This window comes from Thrips palmi, unplaced genomic scaffold (genome assembly GCF_012932325.1).
Source record: "Thrips palmi isolate BJ-2018 unplaced genomic scaffold, TpBJ-2018v1 HiC_scaffold_19, whole genome shotgun sequence".
Taxonomy (NCBI): domain Eukaryota; kingdom Metazoa; phylum Arthropoda; class Insecta; order Thysanoptera; family Thripidae; genus Thrips; species Thrips palmi.
In genome coordinates this window covers 11,185,500-11,203,695 of record NW_023144628.1, presented here as the reverse complement: position 1 = coordinate 11,203,695, position 18,196 = coordinate 11,185,500, and the positions used below count along the sequence as shown (strand labels likewise).

At 52.0% G+C, this 18,196-nt stretch overlaps 3 protein-coding genes across 4 annotated transcripts; 2 read left to right on the top strand and 1 right to left on the bottom strand.

The window, feature by feature from the left end:
- The first annotated feature begins 123 nt into the window (after positions 1–123).
- On the top strand, positions 124–3,752 carry LOC117646092 (RAD50-interacting protein 1). Its single transcript, XM_034386785.1, has 13 exons — positions 124–398; positions 487–728; positions 838–1,011; positions 1,083–1,214; positions 1,314–1,482; positions 1,560–1,649; positions 1,747–1,966; positions 2,048–2,213; positions 2,347–2,518; positions 2,605–2,810; positions 2,900–3,065; positions 3,155–3,288; positions 3,363–3,752. The coding sequence occupies exons 1-13, from the start codon at positions 270–272 to the stop codon at positions 3,583–3,585; spliced, it is 2,223 nt and encodes a 740-aa protein (XP_034242676.1). The 5' UTR covers positions 124–269; the 3' UTR covers positions 3,586–3,752.
- A 94-nt stretch (positions 3,753–3,846) lies between these two features.
- Positions 3,847–8,786, bottom strand: LOC117646091 (DNA polymerase nu-like). The gene is made up of 13 exons (XM_034386784.1): positions 6,777–8,786; positions 6,522–6,703; positions 6,198–6,436; positions 6,009–6,118; positions 5,809–5,941; positions 5,650–5,714; positions 5,403–5,579; positions 5,197–5,327; positions 4,869–5,126; positions 4,630–4,787; positions 4,381–4,551; positions 4,154–4,312; positions 3,847–4,042 (listed from the first exon to the last, which is right to left on the bottom strand). The coding sequence occupies exons 1-13, from the start codon at positions 8,667–8,669 to the stop codon at positions 3,885–3,887; spliced, it is 3,834 nt and encodes a 1,277-aa protein (XP_034242675.1). The 5' UTR covers positions 8,670–8,786; the 3' UTR covers positions 3,847–3,884.
- Positions 8,787–9,294: 508 nt separating this feature from the next.
- LOC117646093 (clavesin-1) lies at positions 9,295–17,712 on the top strand. Of its 2 annotated transcripts, none has more exons than XM_034386787.1 (7): positions 9,295–9,422; positions 14,841–15,024; positions 15,494–15,653; positions 16,077–16,138; positions 16,229–16,539; positions 16,678–16,771; positions 16,952–17,712. In XM_034386787.1, the coding sequence occupies exons 2-7, from the start codon at positions 14,841–14,843 to the stop codon at positions 17,104–17,106; spliced, it is 966 nt and encodes a 321-aa protein (XP_034242678.1). In that variant the 5' UTR covers positions 9,295–9,422; the 3' UTR covers positions 17,107–17,712. The 2 variants fall into 2 exon arrangements, with proteins under 2 accessions (XP_034242678.1, XP_034242677.1); XM_034386786.1 differs by having other exon boundaries at positions 9,334–9,481.
- Positions 17,713–18,196: the final 484 nt, after the last annotated feature.

Here is an 18,196-nt window from a genome sequence, read left to right as displayed (position 1 = left end):
ATTACTACTTACAAGCATCAGTGTTCGTTACTACGCAAGCATTTGAAGTTCCCGCCATCCGTAACCTACAGCTTCTATGAGAAATTGTGTAGCTGACAGATGACGTGTAGCATGAGAAAGTTACCAACCAAACGCAAACACATACAAACAGACACTAACCTCTTTCGTTCCACATCATCCAGCAGCAAAACTTTGAAGTTGACTGGTTTCCCAGTTGGCATTTAATCATTTTGACCGATTGATTTTTACATGCAAACGTGAACATTGTAATGGCCATGGGTCCGACGACTGCCATTCAGAAGTTGAATGAAGAGCTCGGCGGTGACATTCAAAATTTGTGGAAATGTAAAGAGATAAATGAGCGAGTGAAAGCAGAAAAGGAATCAATTGAAAAAATGGTATTAAAAATGTGCTTGAAACTGCCTGATCCATGATTTAATTTCTATATCAATATGCTGTTACTCAGTAAAATCCTTATATTTTCAGTTGTCATTGGCAAGCAGCGAGGTCCCATCTCGTGTGAGCGCAGCTGTACAGCAGGTTGAACAGACGTCACAGCAAATCGCTCGACTGTCAGATGATTTGACATCTTTACTAGAAAATAGTGCTGGTCCCTTAAAGGATGGAGAAAATATTATAAGCTCCCTAGAGGATGATTTAAACAAAATACTGACACTTGAAAGGACAAAGTCATATCTAGGATGGCTTCGATCTGTTGAAGACCTGAGGTTTGTTAGCAATCTCTATGATATTATTCTGTTCTTAATTGAATTAAATGATTCATAGCTTAAGTTCATTCAAAAGCTGTATCATTAATCATAATTAAAAAATTTTCAGCTGTGAACTGGAATCAAGTTTGCACGAGCGAGCAGATGCTCATTGTGTTGTACTTTTTCAAAGATTACGGCAGAGTTATGAAGATATTCACGGGTCTCAGTGTTCCCACTTCATTGCATTTCTGAAAGAGACTCTTCTTTTCTGGCACACAGTTCTAAAATCACAATTTTCAAAGTGAGTATCTAATGTAAAATGAACTCTTTAGAATATAACAAAACCACTCATTTAACATTTCATTTCCTCAGAGAATTTGAAGAAATCCTGCAAGCCATAAAGTGGCCTTTTGTTTCTTCAAATGGTGTTGTGTCTGCTCCTCCTGCTGATACCATGGCTCGGTTTCAAGTACTGACAGAGTATCTCCTGAAAATACAGCTACCGTATCCTTACAGACCATTGTAATCTACTTTTGCTAACCAACAAACTTTTGTTAACTGTTTAAAAATATTCATCTTATATGGTCCTTAACTTGGCTCCAGTAATGAGGCTGAAGAAACAGTGGACTCAACTCTTTTGACGGATACACTCCCTCTTTCACCACCTTTACAGCTGCTTCTTAGACCTTTAAGACGCCGCTTCGTTTTCCATTTCTGCCGCCCTGACAAAGAGACAAGCAGACCTGACAAACCAGAATGGTGCTTTACACAGGTGAGCTAATATTCTTTAAGTTTAGTAAATGTCTTTCTTTTGTTGTATCAGCATAATTAAATGTGTTCATGAAACAGGTTCTAGCTTGGATTAGGGACCATCATCAGTTTGTTGAAGAGTGGGTACAACCAGTAATGGATAACTTGTCACTAAATGTATCCGCCCAAGTAAGTTTATATTCAAAATTATTTTTAAAATCATGTTATATATTGTAAGATATTTTTATCTTATGTGACATTGCACTCTATTTTTGTCTTCCCGCAGACTGAACTTATTCGAGGGCTGGTACAATTGGTTGCTGGTAAATTACATGCGGAGCTTCCAACACTCCAGTGGGATGATTTGCTCTTCTCACATGCGGTCGATGAAACATTATCTTTGGCCCGTGAACTACGTGAAACTTATGGATACAATGAGCACACACTCTTGGCAGTTCTCACTCAAGCATCTCTGTTCATTCGGTGGCTTCATCTTGAAAAGAAACGTGAGTAATATTTGTTCTGTTTTCATTATCATAAACAAGCTTAGATTGGCTTTATGTTAATTTGTATTTATTCGCCCCCAGATGCCCTGGAGAAAATGGATGCTTTATTGAGCAGTGAAACAGCTTGGTCACCTCTTGGTCCATCCGATCTGGACGACATGAAAGTTACAGAGAGTATTGATAGTTTCCTGTCCTTACTTCTGGCAATAACTGAAAGATATAGTTGCTTACCCCAACCAGGCCATAGGTAATTTCAAATGAGCAGTTTATGCAGGATTTGTTTCCTTTCTTTCCATTTTTTTATTTGTTGGCGAGATGAGGGGTCTTTGTACTTTGTTTGCAATGCCGGCTTTTGCTCACAATATATTTTAATATTTTAGATTGCAGTTTCTTGAGCTTCAACTAGAATTGCTCGATGACTGGCGCGTCAGATTACTTCAACTGCTTCGAGAAGAACACCCAGACCCATTAAAACCAAAAGCAAGGTTTCCTGCTATTCTTAATTCTATCAATTATTTAGCATCTGTTCTCATAGAATGGGGAAGCAATACTGTAAGTAACATATTTTAATTAAATTGATGACTTTCACTTTTAATTTCATAGCTGATGGTAAACTTATAGAGTTTCATTAATTTCAGCATTTTTTAAATTTGCAATATTTTCAAAGTCAACTCAATGCCAGCAGAGAAACTCCAACAGAGAAAGAGCTTGAAGAAACAGCTGGATCTGTATTTGATGAGAGCCTAGAGCTCTTGGAGAGAATGAAACATGATCTTCTCAACAATTTGTGTGAGGCTGTTCTCCTTGATGTGAAGGCTCGGAGCAGGCCATATCGGAAAGACAAGTAAGCCACTCCTTACAACAGCTGTTACTTAGATAAGTCTTTCAACACATGTAGCAAGTTAAAACGTTTTGAATTTTTTTGTCTGCTAGGTGGTTTGTTATGAGTTCTCCTGCAGAACTTGTCAGTGCTACCTTGACACCAAGTGCATGTCCCATGTTTAAAGTGCTTTCCTCAAACTTGCATACTCTTCAGCAAGTTCTTGCAGTCCCACTTTTCATCATAGCATGGAGGCAAATTGCTAGCAGTGTATCCCAGGTATACTGGAAAGCCAATAAAGCAATTACACTTTTGTCACATCTGCCTAATATCATGCGTCTTATACTTCTTCTTTCTTTTTGTTTCAGTTTATTTACGAAGAAGTCATTTTACAAAACTGTTTTAATGAAGGAGGTGCCCTGCAGCTGCAGTTTGACATGACAAGAAATCTATTCCCACTGTTTGGTCAATACACAGCACATCCAGACTCTTACTTCCAGCAGTATGTTTCACAAAGATCCTTTACATCTCCTTTGTTGTTTTTAAATTTTTCCTAATCTATTTTCTTCTTTTTAGAGTCAAAGAAGCATGCTTTCTTCTGAACATGTCTAAGGGCTCTGCACTTCTGCTTCGAGAAACACTACAAGAATGCCTTCAAAGAGAGAGTGGGGGGCATCCTAATGATGAATCTGATCAAACTAGTTGGGACGTTCTTGCGGACTTGAGCCTCCATAGTACAGATGGACAAAGTGCCTTAGCCATGTTGCAACGACGGACTGACCTCATTAAGTCACCCTAACTTGTGATCCTATCTCTTTTGATTGTTAATTTCTTTAGGTTTTGTGTTCTAAGAGGGTTCATTTAAATAACACTACCTCAAAGTTCATTTTTTATTTCATTTCTTCTCTGAGTCTGTGATCATTAATATAATCAATGTAATAATTAAATATATATCATTGTTAAAGATTTTGTTTGTCTTCTTTCAAAAAGGTTTACCTTAATTTTCTTACAAGTATACTAGGTATTAAGTTTCATTATCACAATAGGAAAATTACAATGATTGCTAATAATACGAATTCCAAATATTATTAACTAGCTTCATGGTAGTTGACTAGCTGTGCCCAATGATGTATTCTTTACAATTTTCAAGTCCCCCCAACTTTTTCCAATTTTCATTACTACTGGTAAGGGAACTGAAAAATTTGATAAGCCTTGAAATACTGATGTTGCTCCTTCCATAGCTGTTTGAACTACATCTATAACAAGTTGTTAAATTATTACAAAAACGATTATAATAGTACGAGGGCTGTGTTTAGGGAGAATAGAAACCGCCTATTTTGTTCTTTCAAATAATAATATTTTCTAACCTGCAGCATCCATGACATCAGCATCAGGAATCTCCCACAGGAGCTCGTCATGGATTTGGAGGAGGAGACACGCCTGTGGAATACGTTTCTGGGATCCTATTCCAGTCAGAAACCTTTGTGTTTGCACCATGGCACACTTGCATAGATCTGCAGCAGTTCCTGGAATTTAAAATCTATTGAAGCTTCTGGTATGTAAGAAAAGACTTCCAAATTTCATTTTACTTTACCTTGAACAAGGAAATTCACTGCCTGCCTCTCACTGTGCATTCGAATCTGGAAATTAGGGCTATTAATATTAGGAAATAATCGGATTCTTCCAGTTTCAGTTGTGAGGTAGCCCTGTTTGCGACAGTCTCTCACAACAGACTTAGTAAAGTCCTCCATCTTAGGAAAAGTTCCTGAAATCAGACAAATATTTGGGGTTAAAATCACATTATAGGTTTTAGATACCTGATAGTTAGCCTTCTTACTCCTACCTGCAAACTTCTGAAGTATTTTGGAGGCTTGATTGTAGTCAATGTGAAGGAATTCGACAAGTTTGGATGCACCTGCTCCATACATCAGAGAATACATTATCCGTTTTGTTTTATCCCGGTCCTCCTCACTAACTTTTGAGATGTCTTCGATTTGAAGCCTGGAATAATTTTATCAAGGTAAAATACTATTATAATAGATTTGCTTGTTTTGAGTTTTAAAAAAATATTGACACTCTTACCAGTGCTGACTCAGTATTTTGAACACATCTGTGGATTGACTTAAAGCTCTGATCAAGGCGGTATCTTTGGACAGATGAGCAAACACTCTAAGCTCTATATGTTGGAAATCAGCTGTTAAAAAGGAATATCCTTTCCTTGCCACAAACGCAGTCCGAAGTAGTAAGTCCGGCTGATCTGGCATCAGAGGCTGCTTTGGAATAGTTTGGAGATTTGGATCGCTTGAAGTTATTCTCCCTGTTGCAGCTGATGTCTGGTCCCTGATTCAGAATTCACTGAGCATATACTAAAAGTACACTTTAAAAAAAAAAGGAGACCATGAAGTTTTACCATGAACTGTAAATCCTATTTTCTGAAACATGACCTAATATAGCATCCACATATGTACTCTTAAGTTTGTGCAAACGTCGAAACTCAAGCATTACACCCGGCAGTGGATGCACATCCTTAAACTTGATGAGCTGGTAGAGCAACATTAATAGGCAATTAATGCATGTCAATTTGATTACACATACAACTGTGAAGAATGAACTTACCGTGGGTTCAGAAGTACTTTTATTGTGCTTCTTGTCAGTTTCTTTCACACTAATGTTATGTTTCATATCTAATTTTAGGTGGTCATATAAGACATGTCCTAACTGTTGTGGAGATGTCAACTGGAATTGTCGTCCAGCTGCCTTATAAGCCATCTTTTGTACATCCTCTAGACGGACCTACATAACAACGTCATCATAAAAATATTTTTTAGTTTCACACTAAAGGAAAAAAAAGCTCAATCCTTACCCTCAGTAGGTTTCCCATATCTTGAAATTTATTTACATCTACTTGAATACCATGTAATTCCATACCTGAAATGTTTAGATACAGGAAAACAAAGATAAGAGCCACTAAAACCACACCCTTTAAACTTAATGTACATTTTGGATGAATAAATTTAAATACATGCTAGGATTGGAGTTATGCGCATCTCTATATGCAGGAAGAGTTTCCATAATCCTCTCTTCGTAAGGTGTTCATACAAAACCTTAGCACATTCTGACAGCTTGCTGAGTAGAATTTCAATTCCTCCCATTTCCTGATGAAAACCAATGCATCATATTCACCAACATTTGAACTCATTAAGCCAAGTAAAATATTCAAACCTCAGATATCTTCATCATGCTCAAGACATCTTTAAACGTCTGAGGTGGTTTATCTGGATTTAACAGCCAACATCCAATTAAAGGGTCCAAAATAATCCATTGCGAAGAAACTGCAGATTAAACAATAGATAAAAAAATTACTTTATTTAGAAACTTAACAGCAATAAAAAATTTAAAAAAGTTGTTTACCTTCACTTGCGTTGAAGCCAAACTTGTCTACCATAAGTTGAATCATTGTTTGAGCTTCAAAACAGACTTTTCTACCTTTGTCACTAAATAAGGTTTTAACTAAGTCTGAAGACCAGGAATATTTTTGTACAGGTATTGAGATGAATTTTATGTCAGAAGACCACATAATTCGAACAAGAACACTTTCTGGGGACAGGGTCCCACTTGTGCCTGGCCGATTTAGTTGGCAAAAGCCTCCTCTAAGCAACAAAAAAAAAGATGGCATAATGATTCCTTTCTTCAAAACACTTAGTGCATGGCAAAAGTAATTGGTTTATTGCTCACCTGTACTGAAGAGTCATTGACATTTCTTGAGGTGGATCCAATATTACTTTTTGCCTGATATCATGAGCCAATATTTCAGTGAGGTTCTGCATCTTCAATTGCCTTGAATTTACCTCTTTCGACAACTTCAGAGAAAGAGCTTGGATATCTTTAAGTGATGAGGGTCCCTTAACATCCTGCTCCTGCAACAATAAAATTTTTAAATCAAACACTACTCCAGGAGTGATGTTAACAAATTGTTCACTTTGTTCTTACCTTCTTTTTGAAAGGCACCACAAATTTGAGTTTCTTCTTACAAGAAGTTGTAGGCTGGGAAACTAAATTTTCAGTTAGAACATTTTTTCTTTTCCTTTGAACGTTGAAAATTGGGAACAAAGGAGATGGTGGCTTTGCTGAGGCTTTTTCATTTGCAATATTGTTTTGGATCAGGGGAAAAGATTCATTGTTCTGATTCATTGTGGGAGAGATGTGTTCAGTTCCAATGGACTTATTTTCATTAATTTTATTTGGAGTTTCTATGGTTGTAAGAGGTATATCTTCAGAAACAACTGCAGTTATTAAACTATTTGAACTAAGTGCTCGTTGAAAAGGAGTTCCTAAGAATTTCTTCCTATTTTTGCTGCCAGGAGTGATTTGTCTGCTAGAGGATTGGTTTTTAGCCATGATCGGAGACTTATATTGCAAGTTGTTCTCTTCTAGTATATTATTTTGACCAGAAGGATCAAAGATATCATCAAAGCTGAAGTCAGTTTCTAAAGGTCCTTTGCTTGTCTGAGGTGAGAAAGCAGGAGCACTATCCATATGTAGCATGTGGACTGAACTTGGGCTTTGGGTGAAACTGGAGTGTGACATTGCCCTCAAATGCCTTTGATCAATTTGAGGTGACTCACATCCCATTGAGGGCTTTTCCTTTGCAAATAGCAAGCTTCCCTCATTCGCTGTTTTCTTGACATTTGAACAATTTGTTTCATTCAGACTTCGGGTGATGTCTTTCAAAGGTGAACTTACATCATCATTTCCTTTCTGCTCCATCCTAATAATGCATTCAATATGTTCCTCGAGTTCACCAGTGTTATTAAATCTGTCACTCCCTGATCTCCTAAAGTTTTCTTTATCATCTTCAAGAGCTTGTAGTTCAGGACAAAGAGGACTGACATTGTGGAAGTTTCTCACTCCCTCTTCTTCAAAATTATCAAAGCTGCTAAAAGGAGGGCTGCTGATCAAAGGTATCACTGGGGAGCCATCGTTGATTATATCTTCATCGAACATATCTTTTTCGGAGAAAGGAGGGCTATTGTGGGGACCAGCTAAACTGCGTAGATCCATGGAAATGTCTGCCAAAGGAGTAACATTTCCATCTTTCAATCCACAAGCTTCAGGTTGCCTCACAATGTCTTCAATTGTTTCTTCAGACGATTCTCTCTCCAGGTTTGATCTACTTTCAGCAAAATCATGACAAGAAATAGGAGGACTGTGGGTGGCATTAATTGCTGGGAAACTATTCAATAGTTCATCGTCAAATGCATCATAATTGGAAATAGGAGGGCTATTGTCCGGATTAGCTGAACTGCGTTGATCTATTGAAATGTCCAGTATAGAAACATTTCCCAGTCCCGATCCACAAGCTTCAGATTGCCCCTCTGTGTTTCCTGGATTTTCCTCCGTAGATGGTCTCTCAAGATTCGTCAAAATATTCCGTGGAACGAAAACCCCCTCTTGCCGTTGCTGACTGAGCTGCATGGTAGGGAAGCCCTGGTGTGCGTTCACCACACTGTGATAGGGAGGCCAGTCATTGCGTGAAGGGTCATCTGGTTGACGACTGCAGGGATAGTTTTCAACATCTGTAGGACAGCGTCCAGGCCTAAAGAGAGGTTCGCCCCGACTGACTGCCTCTGCATGTGCCCTCTGGCTGAAGAAATTGAAAGTGTTTCTGCCCTGAGACTGAGGCGGAGCCGAGAGGCCGAAGAAAGGCACCGGCGAGTCATGGTACCTGGTTGCAGGCTGATAAGCAGATGCGATACAAACGGGGTTCCGAGGCGGAAACCTCCTTTCAAGGTGCTGCAGTACTCTCCTGGCTGGCGACGACAGGTCCTCGATGTCCCAGGGGCGCACTGGCTTCTTCGCTGGTCGAAGCCACACCAGATCCATTTTTCGTATCGTGCACTGGCCGGCTCAGATTGATTTCCTTTCACAATTCGACGAATATCTTCTTCGGCAACAAAAACGTTCATGTCACGACTTTGTCTCGTCGGTTAAGCCCGTCCGTCGAACAACGAACTCCAAAACTCCCTCACTGCCTCCCGAATGGTAAACATGACAGACCAAAGTCAGATGTCAAACTCAAGACCAATCTCCATCAAGAAAAAAAAATCGCCCGTCCGCAACAGCAATTGTCTGCATGATCAGCACTCGCGAGGCAGGACAAACACGTCTCCGATCGCCCAATTTCACATTCAGCAGCAGTGCCACGCGACTCGTACGTTGGCAGCAGTGCTAACCGCCTCCACCTTAACGGAAACCGTAAGGCTGCGTGCAAAATGCAAACGCGCGAACGCGCAATTCCCTGCGGCGGCCGCGCTAGCGCCAGCCAGGTGCAGCAACTTTACGTACTTTACGTCAGGTGTCGTGCAATAAGCGCGCCTGCACTCCACCTCAGTGCACCCCCCCCTCCCCCTTCCCCCGCCCCGCGCGGCGTAGAGAGGGAGAGTTGTTCCCCCTTTCCCCGCGCGGGCGGCGCACCGCTCCCTCCACCACCAGGTCGCGGTGTCCGGGACTCCGGGAGCGCGGCGTGCGGCGTTCGGGCCGCCAGTCGACGGACGCTATTGGTGCGAGGAGCACCAGCTGACCGGCAGGGAAGGGACGGGCACCGAACAACGCGGCAGCGCTCTGGACACGAACATCGTGAGTACGACGACCCTCGACTTGTGTGCATCATCCCCGTGCCTGTGCGGCGAGTGAAGGTGAGTGGCCAGGATGCCGTCGTCGACGAAGGCGACGACGCTCTGCTGGCCGAGGCCGCCGGCGGGCAGGGTGTCGGCCCGAGTCGCTTTCTCTGGGCCATCCGCCATCCGCGTGGGCTGCATGTCCACGGCCGAAAAGTGGAGCCGGCTGAGGCAGCGCGGCAGCCCACCGAGGGCCTCGAGGGCCTCGAGCAGCGCGTCGTCCCCGCCGGGTCGCGCCTCGCCGCGCCGTGTCGCCGGCGGCCTCGGGGAAGTCCGGGGCCGTTGACTCCGGAGAGACTCGCCGTCTGCGACTCTCGGTTCTCTTGGTTCTCTAGGCCGCTCGCGCGTTGAGGTCGCTCGCTGCTCGCAGAATATTCCGCCGTGGCCGCGGGGCCTGGCACTGGCGGACCGTTGGGCTGGCGGGCGTGGCGCCGTGGGAAGGCGAGAAAGCGTCCGCGTCTTCCTGGCGGCCTGGCGGGCCTGGCGGCGCGACGCGGGGGCGATGACGCATCGGCCGTGGAAGCGAGAGTGAGGCTATCGTTCAGGTTCAAGCTCTCGGTGGAGGAAACCGAGCCACCCTTCGACGCGCGACATCGCCGAGGTGGCTCCTGGTGGGGTTGAACTTAGGGAGGCATAGAGAGCCTTGCGGTCTTGGTCATTCCCCTGCTCGTCGTGCGCCAGGTCGCGGGCGGCGACGCACTGGCCCACCATGTAGTAGGCAGGCAGCGCGTCGCGCGGGTCCCCGTCAACGCTGACGACGGCGTCGTGGCGTCGCGGTGGCGCTCGGGGATAATGCCCACGGCAGGCCGTACTGCCGCGCCGCCGCGCTCGGAGCGATGACCGGAGTGGAGTCGAAGCGGAGCAGGGAAGAAAGTGAAAGTAACATTACCTCGATACCGCCCCAGCGCGGCCCGGCGTCTGCCTCCTCCGTCTGCCTCCTCCGTCCACTTCGTCCCGCGCCGCGCCGTGGCCGCCGCGGCGCGGCCAGGATCTCCGAAAAGGCGGTCCGCGGGGGCCGCCGTGCCGTGCCGGGCCATTCGGACATTCGGTCTTTGACTTTCACAAAAACGGGACGAATCGCAAACCGCCTACTCATTCTTGTTTCCATCCTGGCGGTGCAGACTGCAGACAGACCCCCTCGGCGATGTGCTAACTTTACCTTTTTTCGGGCGGGGGTGGTTTTCCGCTTCATCGCGTCGCATCCCCTTTCCACCACCATAAGCAGCCTCGACATCCATCTGTAGTCGAGAACTTCACTCCTTCCTTCCCACGCCACTGTACTGACTAAACGCGCCTCCGTTCCGTTCTAGCTTCCGAAAACTCCTCACAGCGTCACGCCGCCGTCGTCGTCACGGCCCGGTCACGGCCCGCCGGGCGCCCTGATCGACCGAGTTTCGTCCGGCGTGTCATCTGAGATAGCCGGTCGCCGGGGCGCCGACAACGGGAACCCTTTCTTCTCCCCTTGTTTTTTTTGCCTGGAAGTGGCAGCGGCTGTTGCGCTCGTCGGCCGCCTCGTCCGCTCTGCTCGCCCCGCCTCAGTGGACGCGGCGGCAAGGCGGCACCGCGTCGTCGATCGGGACGTCGACGGCCTGCTCGGGGCCCGGGAGGCCCGGGAGGCCCGGGTGGCGTGGGAGACAGGCCGTATGAGAAATTGGAGCGCCGAGCGCGCCGAACCTGTGCCGCAATAAAAGGCCGCAGTGGCGCAATCGAAGGGCCGCGTCGCGCGGGGAAGGCCAACTCGAACTCGAACTCGAACGCACTCACGGCGGGGCGGGCATAACCACCTCCGATCCGACCACCGCGATGATGAGGCAGCTCGCTCGGCTCCTGGTGGTCCGCCCTCCACCGGCCTGCCCCGGCCTTAGGCTGCGATCCCGAGTCGTTTTTGTCGCTCTGTCTCTCTCGCACTCGTGGGACGTCCCGCTCAGACGCGGCTGCCTCTGGCCTCTGGCCCGCGCCACTCACCGCATGTCCGCGGTACGGCCAGAGCCGTGGCAGAGACCAGTGTCGTAAGGCATTCGCTCGCTCTGGCTCTCGCCCGCCGAGCACCCAAAGCACCCGGAGCACCCGCACGAAAAGGGCGCCGCGGCCGCGATTTGAACCCACGACCGCAGCAGCGGGCTGGTTCCAAACAACGCTTTCGTCTCTGTCGCACTGGTGGGGCATGCCGGGTGCGAGAGAGACAGGGCGGCGTGTCCTGGAGGACGCGGACGGCGGGCCGTCGTCTCGTAATGCCATAACGGCACGACACTGCCGCGACCCTGGTGCCTACAGTGCAGTGCATGCCCGGTGGCGGCGGAGGGGCGCGGGGAAAGCCTCTCAAATTGCAGCGTGGAAACGAAACGCACTCGCAGCCTCGCAGACAAGGGCATGTTTTTGTACCGCCCGGAGCAGGCAATGGCGGAAAACACGAACAGCTTACTCTGGTCTGCCTGGTCGTTAATGTTTGTCGCGCAGCAATTGCCGTTCTTTGACGAACCAAACCAGACGTCACCACTTTTTCGGCCCCCGCGAAGCGCGCATAACAACGTCTTCATAATCGGACGTTCAAAAAGCCAAACAGCCAGCAGCTACCACGAGACCACGAGTTAATGGCGCGGCGCGGCCGGGCACGGCGCCCCGGGGTCGACGCGAGGGTCGCCGTTTGCATCTCCCATTACGCCGAGAGTTTAAAGGACGCGGAAAAAATGAAATGCACGACTTAATTCGCCGGCTCCCTGACAATAGCAATAGCAATGGCAAAGCGATGGCGCGGAGCGCGGAGCTTCCCTGGCGTGCGAGGAGTGCGAGGCCAGCGCCTACAGGCCGTGCAGGCCGACGGGGCAGAGGGCACGCCGTGGCACGGCACGCCCCGCCAGCTCGGCTGCCTCTGCCTTCACCTTTGCCGCTCGGAAGGGCTACACTACCGGAGTATTCGCGCAAACCCAAAGAACACGAAACACTCACAAAAGCAGTCAAAGGATGTCAAACTGACGTCAAAATGATGCTTTTTTTTGTCGAAATTTTGACTAAAATTTGTTATATTGACATCAAAATGACGTCACTGAGCGTTTCGTGTTCTTGGGGAAGGACTCCGGTCAATACACATTCCAAGTTCCTTTAGCCGTCGCGGGTGAACGGTCACCGAGGGTCCCGCCTCAAACAAGCCGAGATGCATTCTGGGTCATCGGCGGTCCGTACGGATGTACAGTACGCTGTGCGCTGTTCCGGGCGGCCCGGTGCCGAGTGGGTGACCGACCGGACCGGAGGCGGGTGGCTGGGGCAGGCTGGGGCAGGCTGGGGCGGTGTGGCCGGGGTGGGAGAAAGCGGGTGGCCTGTGGCGGGGCCGTGGCGGCCATGGCGGGCGGCCGGCATCAAGGCGACGCCGATCGCCATCGCCATCGCGGATTGCGGGGCCGCTGCGCTTGCTGAGCTGCATCTCGCCGTCCCGCCGTCCCGACGCCCCGGCATTGCGTCACGCATCCGAAACGCATTACTGCCTGCGTTCGGTTTTGACAGCGCCGCGTGACAGCGCCTCGTCGCGCCGCACACGCCTGTCTGTGTGTGTCCGTGTCCGCCTAGGTCTGCCTGTCAGTGTGTGAGTGTGTTCCTTGCGTGACGCAACCCACGCAGCGCGCCGCTCGCTGAACCGTGTAGCTAATACACTGAATTGGACACTTTGCACTCGTTTTTTCGACAATCGGCGCGTTTCCCGACGTTGTTTTTACGCCGCCCCTTTTTTTTGCCGCCTCTCCTCGTCGACGAGGGCGACTACCGTGGCAGCATTCATTGCGCCTGGCGGCTGAGTCCGAACAGTGCTTGCATCGCGGTCTCTCTCGCGCCGCTACGGGGCTCCCCATGAGAGCGCCGGAGACAGAGCGACGCGAAACGACTGGCGGCGCGGGCGACGCCCCAGCCCCTTGCGGCAACGCGGCGACGCCGGGGACGCCCGAGTCACGATGGCGAGCAAGGGAAAGTCTCATTGTTTCGTATCTACTTTATATTTTTTTAATGTTTTCTTTTTAAAAGAAGTCGTTTGCTTTTGCTCGGCGCGAACGCGCGAACACCTGCTGTCCCTCGCGCGCACCTGCGCGCGCGCGTCGCGTGCTGCTGGCAGTGTGCTGGCCCTGGCATAAGGGCAGCGGGCCGCCGCCGTGGCCGCCGTGGTGGGTGCGTTGCGATGTCGAAACGCCCCGCGGAGGTACCCCTTCCCTCTCTCCCTGCCGATGATTGACGGCGCTGATCTTGGATGGCGCTGTGATGGAGCAGACGGATGCTGCGCGGCTGCGCATGCCGCGGCGGCCCAGGCGGCCCCCACTCCAGGCCGGCCGGCCCAGTGAAAGTGGCCGAGGGCCCCACCCCGCCGTCCCCGCCGGCCCGCGGCCCGTGCGCCCGGTCCGACCCGACCCGCTGTGTCTGGGCGGCCTTCCAACTGCCAACGCCCCACCCCACCTTCTCCTTTCTCTCTCCACCCGTCCGTCCGTCCGTCTGCCCTTCCCCTCCCCTTTCTCTCCTCCCTTTCCTCGTCTGGCCGGACTGGGCCGGACTGGGCTGGACCGGCGGCGCATGTCAAGGTCATCGACGTGCCCCCTCCCAGTGCACCTGCTGCAGCATGCACACGTGCACGCGTGCAGCTAGGTGCCTCCCGCGCCGCCGCGGCCGCCACCGCGTCCCGAGTCAGCAGGAACTTCGTCGGCCCGTCTCGCTCCCTCTCATGGGCGCTCCGTACAGGTGCGAGAGAGACAGGGTGCCACTCGGCATTGATCAGCTGACCACCCAATCCAGTGGCGTACTCGCCGCGTTTCCGCCGCGGACGCCACCCCACTATAAACATCTGCGCTGTCTCTCTCACCTCTGCACTGTCTCTCTCGCCACACGCGAGCGCGAGAGAGACAGCGCGACGAAAGCCATTTTGGGAGTGAGCTAACGTGATGTGCGCCTGACGAGCAGCGCCCGGCGGCGGTCCCCGCTGGCGCTGACGGGAGTCGGGAGTCCGGCCGGCGCGACCGCGGGACGCGAGGTCCTTGCACTAGTTGAGGCCGGCCGAGGCCCGGCCGGACACGCTCACCTTGTCCCAGTGGCGCGGCGCCGCGGCGGGCGCAGCACTGTCGGTGACTCACGCCTTGCACGCGCCACGCTCTCCATCAAGTGCAGCGGGGGCGTGCCAGCCGTTGCGCCGTCTTCCGTTGTGGGTCAAGGGCAGAGAACAACGGCGTGTTCTCGGCTGCCGGCGCTTCCCGTCACGCGCGCAACAACGGCGCTTTTTCCGCTCCCGCACTGCCACGTTTTCGTCGCGCTGTCTCTCTCGCACTCACGGCGCGTCCCGCGTGGGTGCGAGAGAGGCAGAGCGACGAGAACGACTCTCGCTGACCCGTGTCCTTTTGTCCGTGTTTTGCAGATGGGTGTCGAGCGGACGGAGTTGTTCGGTGCGGACGGCGACGCCTACAAGTGCGGGCTGAGCGAGGAGCTGCGGCGCGCGGCCAGGACCGAGCTGCGGGAGGACGACGGCTCCAGGGCGCACGCCCTGCAGCAGATGAGGGACTGGATCGCCAAGCACCCCCACATCAGGAAGTGCCGCACCGGTGAGGCTCGGCGTGGCGTGGACAGATTTCGGCCTGTTTGCCCCTGCCGTCTGATTCCGAGCACTGCTTTCGTCGCTCTGTCCCTCTCGCACTCATGGGGAGGTCCGTAGGGGTGCGAGAGAGACAGAGTGACGAAGCAGTGTTCGGAATCAGAAGGCTGCAGAGCGATTCCTAACACTTCGTCACTCTGCCTCTCTCACGGCCATTAGGGTTGCCCCACGAGTGTGTGTGTGTGTGTGTGTGTGTGTGTGTGTTTGTGTGTGTGTGTGTGTGTGTGTGAGAGAGAGAGAGAGAGAGAGAGAGAGAGAGAGAGAGAGACGAACGGTTCGGAATCAGCGCGCTGGTTGGCCCCAATGCCACACTTCTTTCGCTGAATGAAAGCTTTGCATGCGGCCGGCCGGCTGGCGGCGCCCGGGCCTGTTTCTCTCCTTTTTCACGCCTCCCCCCTCTCCCCCCTCTTCCCCCGCAGACTCGCTGTTCCTGCTGCGGTTCCTGCGCACCAAGAAGTTCTCCGTGCCGATGGCCCAGGAGATGCTGGAGCGCTACCTCGCCATCAGGCAGCTGTACCCGCAGTGGTTCCGCGGGCTGGACGTCATGGACCCCAAGATCAGCGACATCCTGGACGCCGGGTGCGTAGCGGCCGTAGCGCGGCGGAGAGTGGGGAGCGTAGGGGTGGGGGGAGCGCCCGACGACGCGAGGGTAGGCAGCACCGCGCGGCAGCCCTGCTCGCCGGCACTGCCCTTCTTCCGTCGTCGGGCGCTCAGCCCCACCGTCACACAGTGGGCCAGAAGACCGGCGCAGCGGCCAAAACTCCAGACGCGTTTCGAGCTCCAGAGTCGCTAAACAGGACTCGAAGCGAACGTGTGACCCCACCAATGGATTCCTCGTTCGGAGAGCAATCCATTGGTGGGGTCACACGAACGTTTCGAGTCCTATTTAGCGACTCTAAACCTCAAAACGCGTCTGGAGTTTTGGCCGCTGCGCCGGTCTTCTGGCCCACTGTGCGTCGTCGCCTCGGCGTTGACCGGGTAGTTATGACGTGGCGTTGGCAGGTACCTCATCCCACTCCCCGAGAGAGATGACTTCGGCCGGAAGGTTCTTTTCTCCTGCGCGGGTGAGTTCACCTTTCACGTCCCACCCGACTTTTGGAAGATGAGAAAAAGAAAGCAAACGGACAGACGTAAACCCATGGCTCTGCCCGCAGGTCGCTTCGACCCGTACAAGTTCTCCTCGGCGGACATGGCGCGCACGCACGGGCTGGTGGTGGAGGCCATCATGGACGACGAGCAGAACCAGGTGTGCGGCTACTCGTACGTCAACGACGAGGCGGGCATGACGGCGGGCCACGTGTCGCTGTGGTCGCTGGCCGACATCCGCAAGATGATCCGCTGCCTGCAGGACTCGACGCCCATGCGCCACAAGGCCACGCACTTCCTCAACGTGCCCAGCATGGCCAACCGCCTGTTCGAGTTCTTCACCATGCTGCTCAACGACAAGCTGCGCAACAGGATTATGGTGAGTCGCTTGTCGTGGCGTCCGTCGCACGCGCGCACTCTCTCTCTCTCTCTCTCTCTCTCCTGTCCTTGTGTGTGTGTGTGTGTGTGTGTGTGTGTGTTCCCCAATTGGCGCTGACCTGCCCCTTTGCGTTTCCAGCTCCACACAAGCGTGGCGGACCTGCACGAGCACATCAACCCCAAGATCCTGCCCAAGGAGTACGGTGGCACCATCCCGATGGCCGACATGATCGGTGAGTACTGGTCCCTCCCGCGACCCACACGGCCTGCACACTGATTCCGAGATTTCGTCGCTCTGTCTCTCTCGCACTCATGGGGCGTCCCCTATGGTATGTGCGACAGACAGAGCGACGAAAACGACCCTCAGAATCAGTCCGCTGTGCTGCCCGCCTGCAACCGCCTTCCTGTTGCAGCCGACTTCAAGAAGGAGCTGCTGGCGAAGCGCGAGATGATCAAGGCTCTGGACGACATGGAGATCGAGCTGCACGCCAAGGCCCGGTACGTCAGCGACATGCAGGAGGACCTCGCCGGGCTGTCGGGCTCGTTCCGCAAGCTGGAGGTGGACTGACCGCCGCGCCGCGCCCGCCGCCCCGACCAGGTCGGCGACGACAACGCCACCGAGTGCGAGTCCGAGCCCACGTCGCCACGTCGCCCGTCCAACCGGCAGGGGCCTCTCGTCGTGACGAGGCGATACCCCAGGGCGCGCGTCGAGGGGTATCGCCGAGTCTCGCCCGGCCCGTGCTGACAGTGTGGGCGTGACTGTGACCACACTGGGGAATTCCCTCTCTGCTGCCGAACTCACGCGGCGCCGCGGACTCTCGCCCCTCCAGCCCGCGGACGCGGTACGTCCCCCGTCGGCAACGTCTGCAACGTCGGCAACCACGATAGGACTGATTCCTCGCACCGCATAGCTTCTCTGTCTCCCTCTAATAACACGCTTAGGCAGGTACTAACCCTTAGGCACTAGAACTAGGTAGACATGGGATAGCGGGGGCCGGCGGCGCGCAGCCCCGCACCAGTGGGCTGCCCGTCGGCCGCGCCTCGCGCACAAGTACGTAGCTGTAGTTTAGCGTAGTCGTTTGAGGTCCCCTTGATGGTGGTGCAAAGTTACCCAACTATTCTCGGCCGCGGTGTCCGCGCGAGGACGCCGCGGCGAGCCGGCCCAGCCCGGCGACACCCCGGCCACGGTGTCGCCCGGCCACGGTGTCGCCCGGCCAGACGGGACCACGGCGCGCGCCGCGTCCACGGGTGCGTCGGAATAGCCGTGGCCAAGGCATGGTCCACGACCTCTAAATTCAAGTGGAAATCTAGTCATGAAATTTTTCTACTGTCCTTTTGGTTGTTTGCGAGTTCTGGTGGCGAGGGCGTCGGCCAGCTCGCGCTGCTCGCGCCCTGCCGCGGGGCGCTCCCTTCAAACGGGAGGGAAGTCCTAAGCCCCCCAGGTGCGTTTCTTCGTTTCGGATCGAGTGCGGGGAAGGGGAATGTCGGGGAGAGGTTCAAGTGGACGCCGGTCGGGCCTTGGTCACCGTCGCGTGCCGGCATAGGCAACTTGTAAAAAATAGTATAGTAGGAAGTAGTAGCGACGAAAGTCATAAGCTGAATGCTATCCGTAGCATATGGTGCTGCAGTAGTTTTAATTTCGCCGACAGGTGGCGGCA